Source organism: Bos mutus, chromosome 28, assembly GCF_027580195.1.
Source record: "Bos mutus isolate GX-2022 chromosome 28, NWIPB_WYAK_1.1, whole genome shotgun sequence".
NCBI classification, from domain to species: Eukaryota; Metazoa; Chordata; class Mammalia; order Artiodactyla; family Bovidae; genus Bos; species Bos mutus.
Genome location: NC_091644.1, coordinates 17,575,745 through 17,603,700, shown reverse-complemented (window position 1 = coordinate 17,603,700; position 27,956 = coordinate 17,575,745). Strand labels below are relative to the sequence as shown.

Genomic DNA, 27,956 nt, shown 5'->3' with positions numbered 1-27,956 from the left:
AAGCCTGTTCAGATGACTCTTCCAAAATGAGAGTCTCACCTCAAAGGAACTTTGCCTTTCCTTCTACAGGTAGTAAACTGGCACCTGCTTTTATTTTATTTTTAGTTTTATTAATTTTATCAAAGTAACTAATCTAGGCCCACGGTATAAAATTGGAAAGGTACAAAAGGATGCATGGTGGTGAAACCTCTTTCCCAGGACTGACTCAGACACCCAGGTCTTTCCTCGAAAGCAACCAGCATTATCAGTTTCTTGTGTATAAGCTGCTTTTAAATTGTCCAGTTTTAGAACTTATGGTTTGCCTTGGGGGGAAGAGATAGTTAGGGAGTTTGGGATCGACATGTACACACTGCTATATTTAAAATGGCAACCCACAGGGAGCTCAGCCTGGTGCTCTGCGATGACCTATAGGGGTGGCAGGGCGGGAGGGGATATACGTATATTTATGGCTGATTCATGTCATTGTATGGCAGAAACCAACACAACACTGTAAAGCAAATAAGATGGCTAACCAGCAAGGAGCTACCGTATAGCACAGGGATCTCTGCTCAGTGTTATGTGGCCGCCCGGATGGGAGAGGAGTTTGGGAGAGAGTGGATACATGTGTGTATATGTATGGCTGAGTCCCTTTGCTGTCCACCTTAAACTATCACAACACTTAATCAGCTACACACCAATGTAAAATAAGCTGTCCTTTACGAGCTGCCCTGGCTGCCCACGTCCTAGCCCCCACTCCTCAGTGGTCACCTGGGATTCACCCACGCAGCATAGCCAGAGGCCCTCACATCCCTCATCCCGGCAGCCCCAGGGAGCCAGCCCGAGGTTGTCCCCATCTACAGCGAGTGGCTCCTCCAGGCTCCAGGCTGCCCCTTGTCCATTTTCCCCTCTGGTCTGGCTGGGCGGGGGCCCGCAGCCGGGGCCTGTGGGGTCAGGGCCTGGCGATGGGGATCTGACCAGACCATGCCGCCTCTTGGCCAGACTGAGTGTTCCGAGTCCGCTAGGGGCACACAGATAGGGCGCATCCTTCACTCCTATTCTGAGTATAACCAGAGACCTGCGTGCTCCTCTCCCCACCCGCTTTCCTCTCCCCGCCTCTACTCCCTTCCCTTCCTCCCTGCTCCTCCCCTCCTTTCTTCTTCAGTCCGTGCTGTTCAGCAAACAGTAAAATGAATCTGAAAGTGCCAAGAATGGCACAAGGCAGAGATGAGTGCCGCTAGTTGAGCCCAGTCCCTGAGAATGGCCTTCAGCAGACTTGCCCTTCACATCCCTTCACAGCCTTGTACCTCCTGCTGGGTGACCTTGGGCTTAGCTAAGTGGGTGACCACTTAGCTTCTTGGAACCTCCCTTTCTCAGCTGCTAAGGAAAGAAAGGGCGGCAACCAGGGTCCAAAGGGCTGCCTGGAGAACCTGGAGCTGCCAAAGGGCTTTCTAAGAGGGTGACAAGTTTGAAGCGTGGGAGGGGGCAGTGCTCTTCTTCTAAGGGAATGGGCTCTGGGCACCTGTGAGGTCTGGGCTCAGCCCTAGAGCATGCATGGGGGAGGGGTGGCCCTTCGGGCAGCACTATCTCTGCCTTGGGCAGTGGCTTTCCTTTTCTGTATTTCCACACAGAGATGGACCCTCGGCTTTATATGTTTTATTTTTGTAATAATGAAAGATGTTCAGCATGCAGAATTCAAGTAAAATGGACAAACACTGAGAAGAAAGCAACAAATCACCCCTCAATCTACTACCCAGATGTAACTGACTACCTATGGTCCACATATGTCTCAGGCATATATATATATATATATATATATATATATATAATAAAGAAAGGGGAGCAGTGGAGGGACAGAAGGTTTTATAAACATGGGGGAAACACACAGTTTAACTCAGCTATAGGCCGGTGTTGTAAAGAGGCTGTCTGCCCCCAAAGCAGGCCCCCTCATCTGTTCAGTAATCTACTTGAGGGTCTGGTGCGGGGCAAGGGAACTCTCATGCTGGAACCTTTAAAACCTCCCAATTCAGACAAATTAGACAAAAAAATGAGTTGGCTGAATTACAGATCCTCCTTGATTTATGATGAGGTTGCATCCCAATAAATCCATCATAAATTGAAAATGTACGTAATACACCTAATCTCCCACACATCATAGCTTACCTTAGCCTGCCTTAAACGTGTCCAGAACCCTGACATTAGTGTGGCTCGAATGCTACAATTGGGCAGCGTCATCTAGCACAAAGCTTGTTTTATAAGAAAGCGTTGAACTTCTCTTGTAGTTTATTGAGCTCTACCCAAAGTTTAAAACAGAATGGTTGTGTGGGTGTAAATGGTTGTTAAGTGTATCGGTTGTTTACCCTCCTGACCATGTGGCTGACTGGAAGCCCCAGCTGATTGTACAGCCTAGCCCCAATTCAATTATGGTTTCTACCAAATGTGTATCACTTTCACACCATCTTAAAAGTCAACCGTCTTAAGTCCGGGACTATCTGTAGTACATTCTGGCTCTAGAACAATAGCTTTCGATCTTTTGGGACCAAAACCTCAGACAGAGACACATCCACGTCACTGAAACAAAAGTCTTATAAGACCCATGCTTATCCTTATTAGAGATCCGTAATACACTCTGGTATTTTCTGCCTTCATGGTTCTGTTCTTTAAAAAAAAAAAGCTTGTCCAACCTACCAAACTGACTCCACAACCTGAAGTTTCGTATGGCTCTGTAACTGTGATTTTCAAATTTGAGCGTGCATCAGAATCACCTGCAGAGCTTGATAAACACAGTCCTCTGCCCACCCCCGAGAGATTCTGATTGAGATGGTTTGGGCTGGGAATGGGGGTGGCGCGGCAAGAATGTGCATTTCTATCAAGTTCCCAGGTGCTGCTGCTGATCCAGGCCCCCATCTTTGAGATCCCACCCTCCTAGAATATGTTTTAAAGCAATGTACTCTCTTGGCAGAAACGATCAGAGAATTTGCTATATTCAGCAGATGAGAATTGCTGGTGCCTTAGCCCAAGAACTGTAGGTCTCTGGCATTTTTGAGGAGACTGATCAGGCACTATCTTTGGGATCTTAAACACCATCCTCCTGAAATCCACCCTCCTGAATACAGAAAAGGTCTGCTAAGCAAAAGGACGTTTATACCCAGCCCTGGTTGAATTGCCTGCCTATTAATCCCAAGCCCACAGAACATAAAACCCTCCCAGCCCTTTTGAAAACACTGTTCTATAGGCAATGAAAGGCACCATTTACCGTGTGGATTTCACTTTTCTGTTTTTGGAAAGGGAAGGAGGTAGGTCAAGTGTGACCACCCCACAGAGAAAGCTGTCCCCTGGCTCCCATTGGGGTCTGGTGGGTTTCATTGTCCCTGGATCCCCAGCTTTAATGGGAAACTCTTCCTGGCCTGAGTGGCCGCTTCAGTGCCCAGACTTTCCACCCTGCTGACTTACGAGACTGGCCTGTGTCCCAAGCTGCCTTTGCTCCTCCAACCAGAGGGCTCAGCCCCCACCCGGAATCCTCCCTCGTTCCCTTCGTAGCCTTGGGGCCCCTCCCCAGCTCCGCAGTCCTCCAGAAGCCAGCCCTCAGCTGGGAGCAGCTTCGTGAGGGAGAGAAGTGTTAAATGGGCACAGAGCCCCCTCTGTTCCATTAACAATGGCCCGTTGATGACTGGATTCTGCCTGGTTGGGCCCCTTGACTGGACTTCGGAGAGGAGGAGAGACTCCAGCCCCCCAGGCAGCTACTTCTGGGTGTGAGGTTGATTCAGAGGCCGAGGCATCTGTCTGCCCACAGAACCTCATTCTTCAGGCCCTGTGATGCAGCAGTGAGAAGCCCTCTCACCCCTCCCATGCTATCCCAGGGATAGCTTGGGGCCCCAGGAATGATTCACTTCAGTCTAATTCAACAAACGTCTATTGAACAGCTCCTGGGCACTGAGGCTCGGAGCTAAGTAGCTGTGGGAATAAGAATAACTGCTGACATGCATTCAGCGCTTACTATAATCAGCCCTACCCTGGCTGCCCAACAGAGTCACTAGGGAGCTTATAAAAATTCCAATGCATAGACACTTTCCCCAACCCCAAATTTTCGGAGTGAACCCCGGCACTATTTTGTAAAAGCTAAGTGCTTCTCGTGCCCAGCTGACATTAAACATCACCAGTCTTCTACTGGTTAAACACCACGCTGAGAATTTAACTTGATGCGACCCGTTTCATGTAGCACCTGCTGTGGGAGGCTGAATAATGTGCCTCCCACCCAAGATCTCCACATATGAATCCCCACATCTGCGGACATGTTATTCCACATAGTAAAAGGAACTTTACAGTGTGATTAAGGATTTTGAGATAAGAAGATTATCCTGGATTATCCAAGTGGGCCCAGTAAAATCAGCAGGGTCTTTTATAAGAGGGAGATTTAACTATAGAAGAGGCCTGAGTAATGCATTAAGAAAAGCTCAACCAGTCACTGCTGGCTTTGAAGGCAGATGAAGGGGCCCACAAGCCATGGAAAACAGGCAGCCACGAGAGCGGGAAAAGGCAAGGAAGAAGGTCTCCCCAAGACTCCAGAAGGAGCACAGGCCTGTTGATTTTAGGCCAGTAAAACTGATCTTAGACTTGACATTCAGAACTGCAAGATAATAAATATGTGCTTTTAAGCTACGAAGTTTGTGATAAGGTGTTAATACAGGGATATTACTAACCGTATTTTATAGACAAGGCACAGAAATGTGAGGCACTCACTTGGGGTCACAAAGGCAGAGCTGGAATAGGAAGAACTCAGGTGCATCTGACCCCTTAATCCATGCTCCCTCCACCTCACCACACAGCCCCTACTTTGCAGCCAACCAGACATGGATTCAAATCTCAGTTCTGCCACGTTCTGTCTTTGCGTCCTTTGCTAGTCGTGGGTACATTTGGCCAGGGTGGAGGCTGCAGCGAGGTAGGTGTGGAGACCAACTGGAAAGCTAGTGTGGGCCAGGTTATCTCCAGGTGGAACACCACGTGGAAGAGCTTGAACTTGATTCTGAAGGAATGGTGCCCACAAGGTGCCATCCTCTTCTTCCTTCTGCATTTCGTGATGCTGCCTCAGACTTTCAAGCCCACTCAGTCTCTGGAATCCGGCCCTCCTGTAGCAGCCCAGCTGCAGTGCGGAACTACAGGGCCGGGGCCAGGAGCAGCATTCTACTCACTGTCACCTGCAGCCAGTCTGGGGTGGCCGCTAAGCTCCCATTTCATGGGAGGCCAGCAATGGCCTGGTGCCTCCAAAGCACATTTCCTCGAAGGCCCTCCAGCAGCCTTGTGTTTAGGGCCATGCGTGTCTTAGAGAAGGCGTGTGAGACATAAAGAGGTCCCGGAGTTGTTCAGAGTTGCACAAGTTGGTATTGGTCTTGGAAGACCGGTCCCTGGCCAGGACTCTGATCTGCCCCCTGCCACACAGCTGCTGCCTTTTGGCCAAATCTGCCCGCTCAGTGCTAAAGACAGTGGATGAGTCCATGGACTACGGAGACAGACTTCCTGGGTTCAAATCCCAGCTTTACCTTACAACTGAGTGCAAGTTGAGTGCTTTAATGGAGGGGGAGGGGAGAGCTGTGACTGTTATCTGTGAAGGCACTGGGGCACCTTCTTCACAGGTGGTTCTGAGGACTCCATTTATACATGTGTGTAAAGTACTTGGAACAGTAGCTGCTTCATTAGAAGTATTAACTTCTGTTATGATTCAGCTCCCCTAGGGCAGAGACTGTCTTCCTCCCCTCTATTCCCAGTGCCTCTTCCCTTGCTTGGCCCAAAGGAGGAACTCAAGAAATGAATTTACTGGTTGACTATCAGCATTTATCAGCCAGAGGCTCCCTAGGGACTTTCCCAAATGTATTCACTTTTCAAACACTCCACCTTAGTTACTCAAACCCTTCTCCTCCTCCTCCTTGCTTGCGAGCTACAGAATTGGCACAAAACATCCTGACGCTTGCTCTGCCCCGTGGTAGGCCCATGAGCAGTTCAGAGATAACCCAGGATCGCCAGGTATCACCAACCTTGAGGACAGTGCTGCACAGTTCACATGCTGCCCAGACCTCCTCGCTTCAGGACCATGCCTGACCCTCCTACTCAGGCCTCCCTGGGACCCCTGAGCCATGCGGCAGCCCAGTTTGAGCACCTCATCCACACCAGCTCTTCCAGCTGACGGGGGCTCAGATGTCCTGTCATCCCTCCAGAGACCTGTCCCCCTCTTTCTTTTTCCCCTATTTTGAGGATGGGCTTCCTCCCCCAAGCTTGTCCCTGCACATGAATAGACCCCAGGAGAGTAGCCAGTTCCTGCTATTCCAAAAAGCCAAACTTGGAGTTCCCAACTGGACTCAACTCCTATGCTGCTCCTGCCCTGGGAAATGCATTTCTGCTCATTCTTATCTCTCACTTCTCGCTGCATTTTACAAAGATCTCCTCAAAACCTAGTTTTCTTTTTTTCTATTTAATTGCACTTTTGTTTCAAGATAATTACAGACACACATGCAGTTTTAAGAAATAATACAGAGATCCCTTGAACCCTTTACCTGGTTTCCCCCAATGGTGAAAAACTCCTGCAATATCACAACCAGGATACTGATGCTGATACAGCCAAAGTTCAGAACATTTCCGTCACCACAAGGACCCCTCATGTTGCTGTATTACAGTTGTGCCCACTTCCTTTCCACCCCCACCCCTTCTTAAACTCCTAAAAATAACAATCTGTTTTTCTCTCTTATAATGTCATTTCAAGAATGTTATAGAAAAGAAATCATGCAGTATGTCACCTTTTAAAACTGGCTTTGTTCACTCAATACTCCCAAATTCATTTAAGTTGTGCCATTTTACAGCTGAGCAGTATGCCGTGGTATCGGGTGGCTGGTTTTAAACAGAACACTCAAACACTAACCTAGAAGCTTCCAAGCACTGTATCCTGAGTAAAACAAGAATACTGGCATGTTCACCCGGTATCGAGCCCCGGTCAGCAACTCCCCTGCCAGTCTGGCCTTGAAGCTGAGCTAGTGTGCACGCCGGGCAGTGGCTCCGCTGAGATGCCCTGAGATGGTGCTCTCTAAGAGGAAGCTGGGTGCTCTAAGGTGTGGCTCTCAATCTTCCATCACCTAGGGAGCTTTAAACAACTGATGCCCAAGCCATACCCAGACCAACTCAATTGTAATCTCTAGAGGTGGGACCCCGGCCTCAGTAATTTCTGAAACTCCAGATAACTCTCACGTGCTGTCAGGGCCGAAATGCAGTGCTCAGGCAGAGTCAGCAAATGCGTAGCAGCACGCTACCCCTCTAGACACGGCAGATATCACCAAGCAGTCACCATACTCTCTTCCTGCAGAGATCGACCTTTGCAAACGCGGCGCTCCACGCAGTCACTTCCAACTGATCGACTTGGCCCAGGAACTGCAACTGACTTGCCCTCCCAGCTGAGAAGCCTAAAACTGGCAACCGTCCTGCCCAGGTGTGTCTAGGCCTGGGGCCTGATGCATTAGGTAAGCGTCCCTCCAAATCATGCTACAAAGGAGAGGCTTGGCCAGTAGTAACAGCAGCCGCAAAGCTAGAGCAGGCCAGAGTTTTCTGGGCTGGTTCTGTAGGGAAAGGCGAAGGGAATCAGCCAGTGTCCATCCCCTGCAGCAGCCTACAGCCCAGCTGTGGGGGAGATGTACACGCAGAGGGTGAACCAGCGGTGCAGTCAGCACAGACAGGCTCAGGCGCATACTGGTGCAAGCCTGTAATAACAACCAGCCTGTGTGCCGTCCTCTCTATTTTCAGAGCCTCACACCAGCTTAGCTGATGTTCATGACAACCCTGTGGGGATGACCCAGGCTCAGAGTGATTAAATACCTTCCCTAAAATTACTAGAGAATAAATGGGAGAGCTTAAATAAATGGAGACGGAAATGGCAACCCACTCTAGTATTCTTGCCTGGAGAATCCCATGGACAGAGGAGCCTGGCGGGCTACAGTCCATGGGGTCGCAAGAGTTGGATATGACTTAGTGACTAAATCATCGTCAAATGGGAGAGCTGGCACTCAAGCCAAGACTGATTGCAAGTATGGGGCCTGTGTTTAGTCCTCGGAGCAGTTAGCTATCGATAGCCTGGACCTCTCTCCCCACCCTCAGCCTCCGCCTCTCCTTTCCAGGAGGGGCTGGATACAGATGGGCTCCTTGGCAGCCATGGAGCAGCCCAGACAATAGCAGTAGTCAGTGTGGGCTAAGACCCCGGGGCTGCCCTCTCTCCTGCCCCTTCCTCCCCCACAGAGCTGGTGCTGGGAGGGCAGGCAGAACTCCCTGGTGAAAAAGAGAAGAGGCTGGGTTTCTGATTTTTCTGTTGTTGTTTTTGCTAGGAATAAAGTCCCTTCCTGCTGTTAACAGCAAGGAGCTTGGAGGAAACTGTGGGACTGAGGACTACCCTGGAGGATCCAAATTCTGTGTCCTCTGCATTGAAGACAGCAGGACTGGGGGAAAAAACCAGGCAGCAAAAGAAATTCCCCTCTCTCCATCTGTCCCTTGCATGGACAGTCTCCAGGTGCAGAAAGGTTCGAAGTCTCCTTAGGAAGGTCAGTCAGTGGGAGAAAGCAGGAAGGGGATCCTGGGCCTAGGTACTGAGAGATTTTTTCTCTTCCAGTCATCTCAGAAATCCTGTCATGGTGGCTCAGCCGTACAAAAAGGCTCATTTTGCATCCCATCTGATGCAGGCAGGGTGGCTTCTGAGCAGCAGCTCAGGATCTGGGCCGCTTCCACCTTGCAGTAAGCCAGTTGGAACATGTGGCCTCCAGTCTTGCCATAGCAAGAGAAGACAGGACCCGGGGGGTGTCTGGGATCAATTTAAGGACCAGGATTTCAAGTGACTGACATCACTTTAACCTATCTCCATCCCCACAGGTCAAAACCTGGTCACTGGCCCAACCTAATTGCAAGAGGGGCTGGGGAAGGCAAAGAGCATGTGGGTACCTGGTGAGTACCAAGTCTCTGCCAGTTGTTTGCCCAGAATTTCACCCACACAGAATATTAAAGAACATTTTGTTCTTCAATCTAATGGACCACGCCCCATTTTGATTTGCCCTTTATATGCTTTCTTTAGGCAGCTGACCTCAACCTTCCCTGCTGTAATACCCATGGCAGATTATGTTCACACTCAAGGCACACTCCTATGGACTTGCCCAAGTTTTCCCAAAACCCAAGAAACATTTTGTAGGAAAGCCCTAAGACTTTTAAAGTTTTGGCTCTTATTCATGAAAACATATAAAGGTATGTGAGTAAGAATATAAAATTAGCCGTGTGAAGAGCTTTGCCAGCCATGGTGTGGGATGGATTGGCAGCAGTTCTGTGCAGTGTCCTAGGCTCTCTGTAACTCTACCTCTACTCTCGTTCATGAAAGCAAAAGCCAAGCGAGGGAGGAAGGTGGAATCATAAGAACCTTGTATCCATTGCAGTTCTTTTCAAAAGTACTTTTTGCTCCCCCATTTGATGCTTTAACTATTCTTAGTGACCTCACCATTAATTATAATATGTGCTTTTGTTCAGTAAAGGGTTTTACTGTTACTGTTGTTTAGCTGCTGTGTCATGTCTCACTCTTTGCGACCCCGTTGACTGTTGCCCACCAGGCTCCTCTGTCCATTGGATTTCTCAGGCAAGAATACTGGAGTTAGTATTCCTTCTCCAGGGGATCTTCCTAACCCAGGGATCTAACCTGCATCTCCTACATTGGTGGGTGGATTCTTTACCACTGAGCCACCAGGAAACCCGAAAGGGTTTTATGTGCTAGATCAAAGGTTTGGAGGATAGATCTACAAGGCATGTTCAGATGGAGGGTTTGTTTAAGAGGAGGCTTGCAACTTGGCTGGCACTGGGGGGTGATGTCAGATGGCAGAATGGCAAACCAAAGGGTGGTAAGGAACTGTGTTTGGTAGCCAGGAAGGATCCCATAAAGTTGGAAAGGCAAGCTGATTTGATCTCACACGCCAGCTCTAATGGATTGGCACTGCACTGAGAAGGCGTGTGAGGCCACATCTAGTCTCAGCTGAAAAGAAGACAATGACTGATCAGTGATGTCTGCCCCGGGCATAGGACTGCTGAGTGGAATGTGTACTGTTTATCTGACAACCCTGTGCTGGAGGTTCTTGATGGGCGAAGCTATGAGAGTCAGGGTGATAAAGTTGGGCAGGGCCATCACTAACCTGGGAGGCAGGAGACCTTGTAGTGGTTCAAGTATCATCACTATCCAGTCATGCCTTCGTGAAGCACTTCCCCTCTCTGAGCCTGAATGGCTACAGATGAAAAATGAGGAACGGTAGGTAAGAAAATCTCCAAGCCCTTTCCAGTTCTGACATTCTGCACTTTTAGGGCAAGAGCCATGTTTTTCTTGATTGGTGGGGTAGGGTACAGGACAGATTTCCCTTGGACCTTTCCAAAAGAAACACCCTCTCAGACTTGCACTGCTGAAGGCAAGTACAACGAGAGCTGGAAAGTCAAGCTGCTTTGTATAAGGCTCTGGCCTGAGCTGCTGCCGACAGCATGATTTATGTCCTGGGGGCAAAATCCACTGGCATTCAACTTGACCCCAGCCTGACAGCTCTGAGGCCTCCTGCCTCTGTTCACTGCAGCCAGAGTGGAGCCGGCTCCTCCACAGGGATCCCCTGTACCCCAGGCTCCTGTCATTCTGCAACCACACTCTCATCAGCACACTCAGAGCTTCCTGGCCAGGCGGGGCGTGTGGAATTTGTGAGCAGCGCTGATCTACAGGGAAGCTGGGGAGGGAGCATCCTTAAGGGTTCTGCCTGTTGTCTTTCTGGGTCTCTCTCCAGCTTCTCTGCTGCTTCGGGGCTGACTATAGTACCTGGGACAGGGAAAGTCAGCACGTTTATCCCCAGATGAGGCTGACAGTGAGGATAAGATGCCCAGGGCCAAATGCTGTCCATAAATGAGAGGATATTGGCTCTGCCTGAGGGACACTTCTAGCTGTGGTAAGGTCATCACTTTCCTTCACCCTGGTATTTGTAGGAGACTGAGACCCCACCCGACTGCAACCAATCCAGTACTCACCACCAAATCACAAGCCACAGAATCTGCTGTACCTTTAAAGACAGGGTGAGCGGTTCCTAAGTAGGACCATTTATCATGACTTGGGCTTGGGTTAGGCACTGCACTAGCATCTTCTCATTGGGTTCCTCATGACCACTGAGTGTACAATAGATGCTGTAAGTGTCCCACTGACAAATAGTGAGACCATCGAGTTTAAGTTCCTTTCCTAAGGTCACAGGGCATCAAGGTCAACGTGTAAAAGCAAAGAAGTCAAGAGAAGCCACAGTTGTGGAGAGAGTCCCTGTATGATTTGTTCAGGCTTTTCCAGGCTGTCTTGTCTGTCTGTCTGTCTCTCTCCCTTTCTATATATATATATGTGTGTGTGTGTGTGTGTGTGTGTGTGTGTGTGCACGCACACACTAAGTTGCTTCTGTCTGTCCAACTCTGTACGACCCTATGGACTGTAGCCCACCAGGCTACTCTGTCCATGGCATTCTCCAGGCATGAATATTGGAGTGGGTTGCCATGCCCTCCTCCAGGGGATCTTCCCAACCCATCAACTGAACCTGAGTCTCACGTCTCCTGCATTGGCATGTAGCATGGGGGAAGAAAAACTACGAGAAACCACAGCCAACTCTTAGAGACAGTTATGAATCAATTCATTCGCCTCACAAACATTACGAGCCCTGCCTCATGCCAGGTGCTGTGGGCACAGCACAATACGGGGCTGCTGTCCAAGGAATGAACAACAGACCCTCCCGGAGTCCTCCGCTGCCCTCCTTCCCCTGCCTATTGTTTATAAATTCACTTTTTTCCCCTATGGAAAACAGACATACCATAAAATGTATTATTTAACCGTTTTTAAGTGCACAGTTCCGAGGCATTAAGTGCATTCACACTGTTGTGCAGCCTTCACCACAGTCTATCTCCAGAACTTTTTCATTTGCCCAAATTGACACCGTGTCCTCATTGAATACTAACTCCCAGGGTCAGGCAACCACCTTTCTCCTTTCTGTCTCTCTGATTTGGCTCCTCTAGGCACCTCAAGTGCATGCGTGCGGGCTAAGTTGCTTCAGTCGTGTCTGACTCTTTGTGACCCTGGGACCATAGCCTGCCAGGCCCCTCTGTCCATGAGATTAGGCATAAATCCTGGAGTAGGTTGCCATGCTCTCCTCCAGGGGATCTTCCCTACCCAGGGATTGAACCTGCATCTCCTTCATTGGCAGGCGGGTTCTTTACCACCAGAAGCATATGGGACGTGTCCTTTCATGGCTGGCGTATTTCTCCTCCTAAGCATGCCGTCCTTCAGGCTCATGTACGCTGTGCACGTCACAGGCCCCACACTGACTTCCTTAAGGTCCCGTGTGTCCCTCCCTCCTCTCCTCCACGCTCTCCCCACTTGCTCAGACCACCTCCCCTCTCCTGGACCTGCGCAAAAGGGACAGCCTGGTCTCCCAGCCTCCAGTCCTTCCTTCCTCAGTGCATTTCCCACACCATTTCCAAAGTAACTTTACATTTCTCTTTTTAAGCTTTAGATTAGATTTTTAAATTTTTTAATTAAAGTGGTTTAGGTATGGTTGTCAAAAAGTCAAATACAAAAAGGTAGAAAGTGTAAAGAATCATCACTCAATATTCCATCTTTGCAGCTGTGCATCAGCGTTTTTAACCCCTGCATGGCTTGCTTTCATTGGGCCAGTGCACTGCCTCAACCAGCCCCGTCTGTTGAGACACTCAAGGCGCTTCTCACACGTTGGACTCCCAAGGCTGGGTGCACATCCTGGGCCATGAGTCTCAGCTCACATAGAGGTCAGTTCCAAACAAGCCAACTGACTCTTCACCTGGCTGCCCGGCTGCACAGCTGTGGGCATCCTGGACACCAGCCTCTGCTGCAACCCTTGACTAGGCAAGGGCTAGAAAGCCTAGAGCAGTGGTTCGGCACTGACCTGGCCCACGGCCAGCGTGAGAGACACGGGAAGTACCTTTGCTGATAGGGGGGTGGGGACTATTCTCTGGGGCCCTGTATCCATGCAGCTGTCAGCGTTTTCCACAAAATGTGTTTCTCACACAGCTGAGCAGGCCCTGATGAAGTGACTGTGTCAAATGAGGGTAGAGAGCACTCTCCCCCACATCCTCACACAGGAAAACAGGGCTGAGGGGCCGCGGGGGTCTGTCCTTCCAGAGATGGCTCCCTGAGAGTCTGTGGCAACCCCCACGCCCACCACCACCCCAGGCTAGCCCTCAGCCCTCTGGTCCATCCCATGGCTCTGGCCCACGGCTTCTCATAAGCTCTTAGATGTCCACTGTTGCTCAGATGATACACACCTCCAACTTGGGAGTGTCTGCTCTGGCTCTGTCTTGGCTGAGGCTGGACATGTGCCCATAAGAAAGTTTTAGATGGTTTGTTTTTAGGAGAGGAAGCTGGAGTCCCGGAACAGGAGGGATTTGGGAAGGAATGACACCCCCAGGCTGTGCAGGGGAGCATCCCTCAGCCAGGCCCCCATCTACTTCCTCGTTCTCTCATGCCTTCTCTTCTTCCTTCCATCCCTGGTTCATGTAATGGCACTTGGGCATTTACTCTCCTGTCAGACACTAAGTTGGACAGCCCACTAAGTTGGATATCCATCTCTGGATATCCTTACACGAAACAGAACCTCATCTGGACAGGCCACTGGATGGACTCCTGCATCCTCCCAGCAGAGATCGCCTCTGAGCATGCGTGCTCCTTCTCCTGGCCCTGCCCCCTGCCTCCACTCAAGGGGATCTAGAGCCACTCATGGAAGCCCTTCCAAGGTCTCCCCTCCTAGGTGTCTGGGCACCTGGCATGGTCAGGGTACCTCCCGGCCCCCAGGGCTGCAGCTCATGAGTAGGTTCAGAGTTTCCCCACAATGGGCTTCACTGCTCCTGTCTCTGCCCAGGACCCTCCTCCGTCTCAGCCCCTGGCCTTCCTCAGCCCAGGCAGCTCCTCCTCCTGCCGGCGGAAAGGCTGTAAGCAGAGCCTGCCACAGCAGAGGCCCTGATCCCCACTGTGCTCTTGGCCCAGAGCGAGCCAAGCGAGGGGAGTGGAGCTTTGCTGCCTGATGCAATGTCTGGCAGGGCCCGTCCCTTATCAGAGCAGCATTCACAGCAGAGTCTTGGATCCCACCTCCTCCACGGGAGGAAGCCATCCAAGTACAAAACTGTTCTCTGCTGAGGGCCCTTTGCCAGGTCACGAGGGAGGCCTGAGCAGAAAGGGCCCCGAGGGGAGAGCAGGGTAGGGAAGCCAGTGCCTGGAGTGTAGGGCCTCAGATCACCGCCTGCTTTCTTTCCAGGGCTCCCTCACTGGGGTTGCCTGGGCTGCCTCTGCTGTTTTCTGCCCTCCCTGCTACTACCACGTAGCTGGGGAGACAGAACTGAAAGCCACAGGCCGAGGTTCTTTATCCTCAAAAGGGTATCCCAGATTGTCATGACAATTCGAGACTAACATATGTGAAGCCCCAAGCACAAAGGCTGGCCCGCAGTACACGCTTGTAGCACACTCCCGTAGTGTACGCATGTAGTATCCACTCGGTCCCTGTTTGGGGGGCACTCAGCGCACAGCCCACTAGTATCCTTGCCTGGGAAACCCCATGGACAGTGGAGCTTGGCAGTCTATAGTCCATAGGGTTACAAAGAGTAGCACGCGCCTGAGCGACTAAACATCAGCAATACTCAGTGCACACATGCAGCACAGGCCACAGCATAGACCTGCTTCGCTCAGATAGGGAACAGTGGCTTTTTCTTCTTTCTCTTTGTATTTTCCATCAACTTAGAATGACTGAGCATCTCACAGTGGGCTAAATTCTTCGGAAAAAGCATTCAACTATTCATTCTACAGAGGCACTTACTGTGCCTGGAGCACACGGAGCAGGGATACAGAGGGAGCTCACACGCCAGTGGCTGAAACAGGCAGTGAACAAGCACATTTCCATCCAAGAAGGGAGCAAGCAAGGTGCTAAAAGGGACAGGGAGAAGGGAGACGGTCCACATTAGGTCAGCGGGCAGGGAGGGACTCTGAGCTGAGTCCTGAGTTTAACTGGGCCCAGGACAGCTGCCCTGCTCCCCTGCATTCAGGCAAGGCTGAGCCGGCATGTGCCCCTGGCCTTCACCACTGGCCCTGCTGCCCTGGCAGTGTGACCTCTGCTGGCATCCCAGCAGGGGGATACCACCTTTTCCTTTGGCTATTGCGTTACTGCTGGGTGTTGAGGGGAAGAAAGGTATCGAGTACTCCCCCAGAGATGGCATCTGCCAAGAAAAGGAAGAATTTTTCATTCTTCCCATGAGCTAAGCAAGGCGGATACCACAGCTCTAGGGAGGGTTTGTCCAGTGTCGCAGATATCACGGACACACTTCTTGCAAAGGGCCTCCTGCAGGCCACGTGCATGACCCCCATCTCGGCCATCCCCCATGACCCTGTGACCTGGCATCTGTGACCCTCTGCTACCTCCTGGGTCTGGGGATCTCTAAACCACCCTCTCCTGACCGCCCATTTGCCTGCTGGCCTTCCAAAGCTAACCCTAGGGGCAGCCTGCCTGGACCAGGGCCGAGGAGCCAACAGCCTGCCTGGGATTTCATCTGGAGGGAGTTTTCACCCTCGTGTCTTCCTTTTAGGGCAATGTCAGCAAGGTTCTCAGGAACCCTGTATTATTCAGGGGCTAAGGGGGCTGGGACAGCAAGTCAAAAATAGAAACACTTCCTGGAAGGGAAGGGAGGAGAAGGTTCAGGATCTTTGTCATCAACACAGTCAACTTTGTAAACTGTACCAAAAATGTTAGACCCAGAAGAGAGAGGACAGCCAACACAACTCCCTGTGCCCTATGCCTGCTTTTTCTCCCTCTCCATGCACCAGATACTGCTCCTCAGAGCAATATTATACAGCAGGAACCACCCTTTTCATGCTACCAGTAAAGAAACTGAGGCCCAGAGAGGTTAAGTCACTTATACAGTGTCACACAGCATGTTAGACAAGCAGGAAGAACAAGAACCCAGGACTTCTGGTCCTAGCTCCTTTGCTTCCCTCACATCATCAGATCCGGGCCCTTTCTGCTGAGAGCCTAGAGGGAAGAAAGCCAATATTTCAATCCTCTGTGCTCTGCACTCAGTACTGGGTCTCACCCTCCTAGCAGGACAGGCGGCCTCACACACCACAGGCTAAACTGGGTGAGTGAGGAACACAGCCCTGCCCAGAGTTCTGCAAACACATGCTGACTGCCTGCCAGTCAGCAGCTTCAGTGAGCTGACTTACCAGGAACTTGCTGGGCAGTGGGTACATGGCAGGTGCTGTTCTAGATGCTGGTCTGGACTTCAGAGAACTTGTAGCCTAGGAATGAGAGACAGACACGCCATCAACTGCAAAGTCCAATCATATGTGCTGTGGAGCGGGGGTGTCACTGTGGAACCTCGAGAGGCTGGAATGACTTAGATTTGGGAGCGGCAATCAGGCTGTTGCTGGAGGAAACTTGGGCAAATTATTTAATCTCTCTCAACCTCAGTTTCCTCATCTGTAAAATGGGTCACTATCTAACAGGGCTTTTGTGGGATGAGGAAATACAAATCAAGTCTTTGGCATGCTACTAGGCACAGAGTAGTAACTTTATAAATTTCAACAAATTTCATCAACTCATATCCTTCTAGTTGGCTCTTTAAACCAGAGTATAAGTCCCATGAGGGCATGGGTGGGGTCTGCTTGTTCCCTGCTGTGGGATGTAGTGCCTAGACTGGCACATAGTAGGTGCTCAGGAGATATTTAATAAGTGCATGGAAATGGCCCAGAAGAATTAGGAAGAGGCAAGAATATTCAGTTACCCTTGAACTGGCCTTGCAGCCCTCTTCCCTCCTGGCTCATGTCCATCCACCTATACTCCCAAAGCACCCTGTCCTTTGGCCAGGGTGAGCTGCCTGCTGCGCCCCCCCCAGCTCCCCCACCGCTCTGCCCTGCACAGCTGAGGCCCTCCGCTTTGGCTGCCAGGGTACACATCTGTCTTCTCATAAGCAGAACCCGAGTCTCACTGCTTTCCCCAGAGGGTAGATTTTCTGGTTGTCCCTAAAACCACTTCCATTGTATGATGAAGCTGCAGCCTGGGGACCCTCCTTTCAGCCCTCCCACTCCTCAGCGTCAATATCAGCTTGGAAAAAATTCATCTTTCCCAGAAAGAAGGATGCTCCCGGATGCACAAGGTCACAATAACACTTTTCTAAACTTATAGCAGACTGTTTCCCATGGATGAGAGTCCTTGTGGAGAAACAGAGAGACTTTCGGAAGAGGGGGTTGTGCTGGAATCTGGGGGCTTGGGGTACAGGTATGTGTTTGATGGTGAGGATAAATGAAAGCAATGGTGATTCAGGCTGCACTGGGCAATGGTGTATTTGCTCTGGCTTTTAAAAATATATACAGTTTCAGTTAGGAGTCATTTATTCCTTTAACCATTCTGTCATTTAGCAGCCATGCATGTGTCTCCTGTGTGCCTGGCCCAGTACTAAGGGATAGTGAGGGGCCCAGACAACTGCCTGCCCTCCACAAAGAGATGGTCAGCACTGAACAAGTCATTTCAAGTGGGTGTGCTTTATGACAGAGTCTCAGGTCATAATGCGGTGGGGCCAAGGGGGCCCTAACCTATCCAGGAGGAAGCTGCCCCACGAAGCTGAGACCTGAAGGCCAAGGCCGTATGAAGGATTTTGCTAAAATTCACATGGTATGGTGGAAAACCTTTAGTTAATTTTAAAACATTTATTCATCCACATGGTAAAATTTATACATCCACATGGTAAAATTTCTAATAGTGCACAATGCTACGCAGTAAATGCTGAGACTCACCTCACCCTCCTCTCCTGACTTACCCATTCCTGTTACTGGCCTCGTGTCTCCCTGCCGTCACAGTCCACTTGTATCTAGCATTTATATTTTTCTCTCCCTTAATTTTTTTTCATCCTGCATCAGAAGTTCTCAACCTGGGATGATTTTGCACCACCCCACCCCTCCCTACCCACTCCCCCTCACCCAGAGGACATCTGTCAATGTCTGGAGACATTTCTGATTGTCACAGCTGAGCAGAGGACACTCTACTGGTATTTAATGAGTAGAGGCCAAGGATGCCACTAAACATCCTACAATGTACAGGACAGCCCCCACAACGAAGAATTATCTGATCCAAAATGTCAACAGTGCTGACATAAAAAAGAACAAAATAATGCCATTTGCAGCAACATAGATGAACCTGGAGGTTATCATACTGAGGAAGTCAGACAGAGAATGACAAATATCAGCTAATACAGCTTCCATGTGCAATCTAAAAACATGGTACAAAGGAACTTACAAAGCACAGGGTCACAGATGTGGAAAACAAACTTATCATGACCAAGGGTGAAAGAGGGGGAGGGATAAATTCGGAGATTGGGATTGACATACACACACTACTATCTATAAAACAGATAACTAATAAGGAGAGCATATGGGAACAAAATCTTTAAAAAAGTGGATATACGTATGACTGATTCACTTTGCTGTACAGCAGAAATTAACATTCTAAGTCAACTGTACCCCAGTAAAAGCTAATTTTGAAAAACGTCAATAGTGCTAAGAAACTCTATCCTATATGCAGACTATGTCTGCAGCTCGCTTATCTATAACATCTACACATTATATATAACTATATATAGTAGATTATTCATATCAGCATTAGTAGATCCATCTCATTCTTTGTGGCTGCATAATAATCCATCATTTTTTTATTTAGATGTTTGTACTTTTTTGCTATTGCAAACACATACTGCAAGGAGTATTCTGTTTGTACTTTTGCCTTTGACTCATAAGGTCAAAGCATAAATTTGATGGAAGTTACATGGATGAATCAGAAGGTTCGTTAACATTTTAAATGACCTGATTTCAAGTTTCTGGGGCACAGTCCATTGGGAGAGTGGGTCTGGAGTTCTGGCTGCTAAACAGGGCTGGGATCCCCAAACATCTGGTGGAAAAGCTCCTATTTGTTCTCAACTATAGACAAGGGTGTCCTGACTGCCCATCTCTCCACAGGACCAGGTGTCCCCCACGGGAAGGACGAGCCACGTCCTGAGTGGTGCCCCTGAGCTGAGTGCCCACGGCCCCACCCTGCCCCATGGAGAAAGGATTGTCTTTGCCCCAGGACTGCCGACATTTTCTGCACAGCCTGAGAATGAGGAGCAAATATGCCCTTTTCCTGGCTTTTGTGGTGGTGGTTTTTGTCTTCATTGAAAAGGAAAATAAAATCATATCAAGGTGAGGGATGCAAACACAAGTCTTCCTTATCCAGGTGGGATGGGTGGGGGCAGAGAGGTGGCTGCAGGGCTCTCTCTGTGGACCAAGAAAGGCAATCCTTCAGCCAGCCATCACCAAGCCCCTCCTGTGCCCAGGCAGGTCATATCCACGTCCTCATGACCGCACAGCAGTAAGACTTGGACTCTGGACTCAAGCATCCTGAGTTGGAATCCTGATTCTGACCGCCCTTTTTTTTTTGGCCACAGCATGCAGCTTTCAGGATCTCAGTTTCCTGACCAGGGATGGAACCCATGCCCCTTGCAGTGGAAGCACAGAGTCCTAACTGCTGGATTGCCAGGGAATTCCCATGAGTCTGGTCCTTTCTAGCTGTGACAGCTTAGATAAATCATTTCACTTTTCTGCCTTAAGTTCCTCTTCTAAAATGTGGCTAACAATGGGGCCTGCTTTGTTGTAAAGATTAAATAAAATGTAAAAGCATTTAGCCCAGTGTCTAACACACAGTTGGTATCCTGTGCTTACTGGCTGTTGCTATTATGATTAGTTAACTTCCTGGCCTAGGATGATACCTCACACTAACAGCATATTTCCTATACTAATCCAAAGTCATGGATGAGAGATTTCCCTGCTGGTCCAGTGATTAAGACTCTGTTCTCCCAGTGCAGGGGCTCTGGGGTTCTACTCCTGGTCAGGAAACTAGATCCGTCGTGCTGCAACTAAAGATCCACATGCCTTAACTAAGATCTGGTGTAACCAAATAAAGTCATGGATGACTATGAGGCAGGGTTCTGGTACAGATACTCTTGTCAGCAGGGCTACCATGTTCAGCCACCCAGGTTGTGTACTGCTCAACTCCAGGGGTGTGCACTCTCATAGGCTACACGTAGGATGCATAGATTGGGAGTGTACCACTGTGTGCAGTGGCCCTGTTAGTGAGCCTGCTATACATGGAAAGATTTATAGACCTTCTCCCTCAGGCACAACCCTTGCACAGAAGCATCAACCAAAATCGGCAGATTAGGAATTCAGCTGGCTAGTAGGCATTATGCTGGTGCCCTCCCTGGGTTCCTCAGCATGGACTATTCCAGTCTGTGCCTACTGGGTCCTGCTGCAAGCCCCTGCAACTCTCCACCTGCACACTGGCAAGCCAGAAGTCCTGGGGAGTAAATACCTCTGGGAGAAGCCTTCAGCCAAGGCCACCTGGCAGTTTCACATCCCCTGGGTGAGGGAATCCTGAGGTGTGCTCTGTCTACACTGTCACCTGGGGTTCCCCTGGCAGAGCAATTTGGCCACAGCTATTTTCCTTCTCAAGTCGCTACCCATTCCCCCTGTGATCATGTCCCAGATAAACTACTTACTCAAATCCTTGCCTCAACGTCAGCTTCTGGGTGGTCATCCTGGGACGCTCCTTAGGGTGGCACAGGGGATGGAGTCCCCAGTCAATCACTGATCCCGGTATCCCTTTGCTCTCACAGGGTCTCAGACAAGCTGAAGCAGATCCCCCAATCCCTGGTAGATGCCAATAGCACCGACCCAGCCCTGGTCTTGGCCGAGAACGCATCCCTCTTGTCACTGAGTGAGCTGGATTCGGCCTTCCTGCAGCTGCAGAGCCGCCTGCGAAACCTCAGTCTGCAACTGGGCATGGAGCCAGCAGAGGAGGCCGAGGAGGAGCAGATGCTGGAGGCGGAAGAGGAGTGGGAGCAGCTGGAACCCCGCCCACCCGCCGAGGCCCCGCCCCGGCGCCACGTGCTCCTCATGGCCACTACTCGCACTGGTTCCTCGTTTGTGGGTGAGTTCTTCAATCAGCAGGGCAATATCTTCTACCTCTTCGAGCCACTGTGGCACATCGAGCGCACGGTGTCCTTCGAGCAGGGTGGCGCCAACGCCGCGGGCTCAGCCCTGGTCTACCGCGACGTGCTCAAGCAGCTTTTCCTGTGCGACCTGTACATCCTGGAGCACTTCATCATCCCGGCGCCCGAGGACCACCTGACCCAGTTCGTGTTCCGCCGGGGCTCCAGCCGCTCCCTCTGCGAGGACCCCGTCTGCACGCCCCTCGTCAAGAAGGTCTTCGAGAAGTATCCCTGCAAGAACCGCCGCTGTGGCCCTCTCAACATGACACTGGCCGCTGAAGCCTGCCGCCGCAAGGAGCATATGGCCATCAAGGCCGTCCGCATCAGGCAACTAGAGTTCCTCCAGCCGCTGGCCGAGGACCCCCGTCTCGACCTGCGCGTCATCCAGCTGGTGCGCGACCCCCGCGCTGTGCTGGCCTCCCGCATGGTGGCCTTCGCGGACAAGTACGAGACCTGGAAGAAGTGGCTGGCCAAGGGACAGGACCAGCTGAGGGAGGAGGAGGTGCTGCGGCTGAAGGGCAACTGTGAGAGCATCCGCCTATCCGCCGAGTTGGGCCTGAGGCAGCCGGCTTGGCTGCGGGGCCGCTACATGCTGGTGCGCTACGAGGACGTGGCCCTCCGGCCGCTGCAGAAGGCCCAGGAGATGTATCGCTTTGCAGGCATCCCCCTAACCCCGCAGGTGGAGGACTGGATCCAGAAGAACACCCAAGCGGCCCACGATGGCATCTACTCCACGCAGAAGAACTCCTCGGAACAGTTTGAGAAGTGGCGCTTCAGCATGCCCTTCAAGCTGGCGCAGGTGGTGCAGGCCGCCTGCGGCCCGGCCATGCGCCTCTTTGGCTACAAGCCGGTGCAGGATGCCGCCTCGCTCTCCAACCGCTCCGTCAGCCTGCTGGAGGAGCGCGGCACCTTCTGGGTCACGTAGGGGGCCCGGGGTGCCAGCACCCCTGCTGTTGAAAGTCCCGCTCTGCCTGCCTCACCCAGGCCCGCGGGGAGTCTGCGGCGCTGCCGCAGGGCGTGGGCTGGAAGACGCATCGGGCGTAAGCCGCGCCTGCGCTGTAGAAGTAGGCCCCCAGCCAGCTCGCTTCCCCTGCAGCTGTGGGCCCGGGGCTTCCCGCTGAGAACAGGACGGTGGCTGGCCCTTTTGAGGGCTGTCAAACCCAGACCTAAGGGACTGTCGTCTCCTGAGCAGACCCAGGCAGGCCCGGGCCTGTTCACAATTCTTTCTCTCCTCTCCCTCTCTCTCCCTCTTTCTCTCTGTCTCTCTCTCTCTTTCACACACACACACACAGAAACATACATGAAACACATAGATGGCCTGTAGACCTAGTGGGCAAGGGTCTACAACTATTTAACAACCGGAAGGGGTTCCAACATGAACTAGCCACAGTCAGATCCCCTGCTTTACTCAGTGTGAACCTTTCGGTTTCTGAATTTCTTCATGATCCAGTGTAGCATTTGAGTGGGTCACGGGGAGAGGTGAAATCAGCTCTATATAGAGCGACAAAATATACGTATAAAGACACATACCTACATTCACACCCCACACAGAAAAACAGAAATACATGCACACATACATACAGAAAAAAAGCTTTTCAGAGTTATTAGAGCATGAGGGAGGGACTTCCCATGTGGCACTAGTGGTAAAGAACCCGCCTGTCAATGCAGGAGACATAAGAGATTTCGGTTGGATCCCTGGGTCTGGAAGATCCCCTGGAGGAGGGCATGACAACCCACTCCAGTGTTCTTGCCTGGAAAATCCCATGGACAAAGGGCCCTGGCGGGCCAAAGTCTATGGGTTGCAAAGAGTCGGACAGGACAAATGAATTAGCTTGCAGCATGCAGGAGGATGGGGGAGTGAACCATGACCCTATTCCCCATGTAAGTCTGAGGCTGGATGATGGGTACAGAACTGCTAAGTGCATGGCCTCTGCCCCCCTTAGATTCTCATGGCTACTTCCCTCCTGTCCTTGCTGCTAGTAGGCAGCATGTTTTAAATTGGCGTGTCTGACCCCCGTGTGATGGCAGCCTGAAGGCCCTGTCCCAGCTTGGTTGACTCCCCAAGAGCATGTCCATGTTTGAAAGCTGCTTCAGGCCTGAGTGGCAGGAGCATTTGTGGTCCCTGGAGACAAAAGGCAGCTCAGGAGTCCTGTCATGTCCAGCCAGGCCTCTGTGGGGCAGGGCCCAAATGGAAGTATAGAGCGCTCTTGGGGGAAAAGTCACATCAGGATAGCCCCTCCCCTGAGAAGACAGTGGACCGAGGTCAGCCACATGGTTGGTTGTCATGGTTGTGTGGTTGGTGTCTGGAATTCCTCCTTTAGGGCTCTGGGAAGAGTGTTGCTCAACATGGGATGATCTGAGTGTTTTAAGTTATTTATGGTTTGGTCTCTTGTGGCTATATTTTCAGGTTTGTTTCTGCAGGAGTGCTGCTTGGAAGCATTGTGGCCTTGAGTGGGGCTGGGAGGATCAGTGGGGAGCATTTTAGATCCTGCTGGAGCCAGAGGATTAGGAGAAGGAAACTTCCTCCAGAAGGATCAGAGCCTAGCTGGCCACATGGCAGCCCACAGTGCCCCACGGGCTTTTCTGTTTGAACCCATGTGGAACAGATCTCAGAAATCACCAGTGTTCTTTGCTGAGTGTCCGAGGCAGCATAAATTAGCAGTCCTCACCCCTCCTCAAGAAGAGGCCAGATTTGAAAATCTCTCCCAAGCCCTAACATATTTCCTGGGGGATCAGGAGCCTATGATCAAGCACCAAATGTCCCCAAAGCGGAAGCCTTTCCCCACTCTCACCCAAAACCAGGGAGTAGAACTCAGTACCCCCTGAGAACTTGCAGGAAGAAACAGAAGTTCACTAAGGGCTGTTTCTGATTTCCTGGACAACCTCTGTATCAGATCCATCCCATTATCAAGCCTGGAGGGCTGAGTTTTGTTTCGAGTATTATGGACAGCAGGGAAATACAAGATCTGAGTCCAGCTGGGGTTGCTCTAGGGAAGAGAGGGGTGCATCCTGGTGGAAAGCCAGGCTTTGAAAAGGTGAGGACAGTGGCCATCTTGTGGGATCCATTACAATCAGTGCCCTGGGTCTCCATCACCGTGGATTCAACCGATCAAGGAAATCTCTAGGTTTTATAGTCCAAGCATAAACTGTGCAGGGAACTGGCTCTAATTTGGGGTCCAAAGGTACTCTAGCTCTGAAAACTTGATCCTAGGGCAGAGTGGTGCCAGGATGGTTCTGGCAGGCCCAGAGTGCTGGCCGTTCTTCCCCAGCCCCTGCCCTGCTCCCTCCACTGTCCCTTACTTGGGGTGGTGGGGGTCAGACACCTCTATCCAGCACCCTTCCTGGGTCCTGGGGCTCTCCTAGTGTGGATAGCAGACTTCCTTCCTTCCTTCCTTCTTTCCTTCCTATGCCTTTGGGGCTAAGGCCTCTACCCCTGAGTCCTGAGGACTGTGTGGAGAATGGACCTTTGGGACTTCTCAGGACATTGACAATTTGTACACTGCAGGTTGACTTAATTTATTTATTTTGTGACAAAGAAGAGATGGAAAAATATTTTATTATTTGCAGGGACTCAAAGCTGTACCCAAATCAAGAAAGACAACAGTAATAGAAGCCATTCACTTCATGTATACAAGGACACTCCAAGACAATTCAAAGTACACCAGAGGACAAAGCTGAGAGCATGGGAGTCATGACAGCTGCCGGGTATTTTTTTAGCTTGGGTTTTTCCCTCTTGTTGATTTGAAGATATGACAGTAAGACCCTTTCTGCATTACTACCTTTGCCCACGTGTCTGAAATAAGACACAACTCACCTGAGTGTTGCCTTGGGCTCAGCAATGCTCTGGGAACCCTTGGGGTTTTAGGGAGGACAGGGTGGGGTGATTACTGACTTTATACTCCTTGGGACCTGATTGGAGACCCACCTGAGGTGTTACCAGCAGGGAGCTGTGTTAGGGAGAGTGGTCCGGCTGAGAGGCAGTGCCTCGTTTTCCAGCAAGGCCAGCCCTGGTTTGTTTTTCTGTTCCCGCTGTGCTCCCCCCTCACACCGGAGCCTTCCCCTCTGCAACACCCACCTGCCTGGAGACAGGGAGTGTTGAGGCCTCACCTCTGCCAGCCACCAGCTCCCTCAGAACAAGAGGCTCATTCAGCAATGAGCGTTTACTCATTTTCTTCTTCTTCATGAAGACCTCTTTAGCCCAGCCTATAAAAATAGCCCAGAACATTCCAGGCCTTGGTGAGACAGGGCAGTGTCCAGCACCCTCAGGGCGTCACCCCTGCTACCCATTCCTGGCGTTTCCTCTGGACCTTGTTTATAAATCTTGGAGTGGATGAGGACATGAGGAAAGGGCTATGGGAGCAGGATTTGGGAGGGGGCAGGATTCCTGAGTCCCATAGAGAGGTAAGAAGTGCAGATGTGCAGGGCTCTGTAGCACAGCTCCTGCGGGTTATCACCAAGTTATCACTAAGGTGGAGAGAAACAAGCAAATTCTAGCCTTTTGTCTGTTTATGTGATGTACTCACTTGAAAATAAAAACAGAAAAACAAAATGTTTGTCTGCCAGCACCCTCAGCCTGGGAGCTGTGCCAGAATCTGGTCTGATGGGACAGCTGCTGACCAAACCCTTAAGAGCAAAAGTCCCACCGAACCCATTGCAATGACATCTTTCCACCTCTGCTCTCCAGATGAGCTCCAGGGAATCCGTGTCCCAGAAGAGGTATGCTTGGCCAAGCAGCAGACACGAGGTGTAAGCATCCAATACTCTAGTCCTAACCCTGAAGGTCTCTTCCAGCCCTGGGCCTGTGTTAACTGACTGTGGGGCCTGTCCCTTAAGAGGCCCTGGATTATGAAGGATGGAAGCAGAAGACTGGATGGCTGTGTCCCTGAGGCAGGGAGGGGATGGGGGGAACAGATGCCTGCAGAGGATACTCCTTTAAATTTGTGCAGACTGATGAGATCCAAGAAGAAGCGGGTCTTGTCAGTCTGCTCACATTTAAAGAAGAGGCATCCTCTGAGATCCAAAGTTGATGGGTTTGCCTGAAAGAGTCCTAGGACATGGTCCAGTTAGAAAGGGAGGGAGGAGGCCCAGGGTTTCCTGAATGCAGCCACGTGGTCTTTCAACTACCATGGTTTCAGGAAGAGTGGAAGCTGCTCTTTACCTCAAAAGGATGAAGCAGAATTAGCAACTACAGATGCCTTAAGAACTTCAAGATCCTAGGATCTTGTGACCTTTGTCATTCCATACTGTGCATGGGGGACTAATTAGTTATGCGTTTCCAAGATTATGTGGTGCCGTCTTCAGGGCCTAGCCCATATTGTGGACCAGGTATTTTATTTGTATTTATTTGTCAAATAAAATGACCTATGTATCTTGCTTCTTCTAACATTGGGCTTGAACGGGGCACCCCCTAAAGTCTCCATTTCATCTATACTTTCTAGGCCAAATCTGCCTGATTCACCTGCTCACTCCTGGATCCTGCAAACTTTTTTTGCCAAGATCTTGGCCTTATGTCATATTTCACGGCCACGTAGTACAGGATACCCCTTTCCTGGCCATAGGTGGCCTGGTATGTACATATGTGTCCACACATCTGTATATGTAGCATGTAGCTCAGCCTGCTTGGCCCTGTTGCTCCCAGCCCCCTTGCCATCAATGTTCTTGCCGTGGCTACAGTCTCCTGAAAATACAGGAGTTGCCTTCAGAAAGCTGGTGGCTACTGCCAGTCAGGATCTGCTTTGCAGAACAGAATGTGAATTATTTAATTAAAAATGAAAACACGCAACAAGCAGAATCTGAAATGTGTCTCTGTCCTCTTTGTATTTATTCTCAGCAGCAATTAGGTTGTAAAAATTAACAGGAAAACTTATACGTCAATTATATCTCAATAAAGCGGTGTTGGGGCAAATAAAAAAAAAAAAATTAACAAAAAAAAATTAGCAGCCGTAGGAAAGGGGTAGCTTCCAGCATGAAGCAAGTCACAGAAACTGCTCCCTGTTCCTGAGAGGTGAAAGGCATGGAAAGTAGGGATACGTGCAGGGCCTGTGGTGAAGGTGAATGTTCTTTATGTTACCAGAATGTCAGAGCTGGCAATAACAGTTTGGAGTTGGCTGCAAGGACAGCGTCTGAGAGAGAAATACCCAGGCACTGTCAGACAGGGACAATAGTTAGAGGCCAGGGGACCTGGTGACAAGTCCCAGCTTTGCCACTTTCTGGTCCTGTGATTTTGGGTAAGTCAGTTCCCTTAATTTGTACCCCAGGTGCCTTTACAATGAAAGGTGTAATTAGTAGTTGACAACCATTGTTCCAAAAATACCCCTTTAGGGATGGACTGAAGTCAGCTGTAAGGGCAGGCAATGCTTTCCCACTTAGCAGCTGTGCATTCATTTGGCCTTCAAATAAATTTCAAGAATCACCTGAGATTTCCAAGAACCTTGCAGCTAAGAAATGCAGTGCCGTTACATGGTGTATCAGTCATATCAACTTAGTCCAAATTAAATTTCCACGCTTTTGTTTCCTAACAGCCACCTGGAGGGAACAGTTTTTCCCCCAGGAAGAACGGTTCATTTTAGAACCCAAGAAGACAGAGCCTGTGGAGCTTTGTGGGTTTGGGGACACAGGAAAAGCGGGAACAGCAGCAGCCACGAAGAGGCAGAGAACAGCTGAAAACGGGACAGTGGTCCCGGGAGTGAGGGGGTGACAGAAGAAAGCATGATATGAGGGCAGGAGGCCTCTTCCCCCCAAATTCAAACCTGTATCTGTCATTTCACCCAGGCCAAGCCTTGGAAACTCAGACCATTCCCCTCCCAACCCTTAAAATACAGAAGCAGCACAATGAC

General features: G+C 50.5%; 1 protein-coding gene and 1 long non-coding RNA gene across 14 annotated transcripts in view; one reads left to right on the top strand and one right to left on the bottom strand.

Moving 5' to 3' along the window:
- LOC138986122 (uncharacterized) overlaps window positions 1–20,779 on the bottom strand; it is a 46,328-nt gene extending 25,549 nt beyond the window's left edge. Inside the window, exons 1-2 of the long non-coding RNA XR_011463018.1 lie at window positions 20,629–20,779; window positions 16,268–16,342 (exon numbers count right to left, since the gene is read on the bottom strand). This is a non-coding gene — a long non-coding RNA (uncharacterized lncRNA). The remainder of the gene's footprint in view (window positions 1–16,267; window positions 16,343–20,628) is intronic.
- CHST3 (carbohydrate sulfotransferase 3) overlaps window positions 1–26,744 on the top strand; it is a 38,284-nt gene extending 11,540 nt beyond the window's left edge. For 2 of the 13 annotated variants that reach the window (XM_070364807.1, XM_070364814.1), the window contains 5 exons: window positions 7,322–7,475; window positions 8,331–8,543; window positions 8,869–8,940; window positions 19,052–19,273; window positions 20,746–26,744. In XM_070364807.1, the coding sequence (XP_070220908.1) occupies window positions 19,134–19,273; window positions 20,746–22,045 (1,440 nt within the window). In that variant the 5' untranslated portion in view covers window positions 7,322–7,475; window positions 8,331–8,543; window positions 8,869–8,940; window positions 19,052–19,133 and the 3' untranslated portion in view covers window positions 22,046–26,744. Of the gene's footprint in view, window positions 1–7,321; window positions 7,476–8,330; window positions 8,544–8,868; window positions 8,941–9,067; window positions 9,235–19,051; window positions 19,274–20,745 lie in introns of all 13 variants that reach the window. The other 11 variants (XM_070364812.1, XM_070364811.1, XM_070364808.1 and 8 more) reach the window with 11 other exon arrangements.
- Window positions 26,745–27,956: the final 1,212 nt, after the last annotated feature.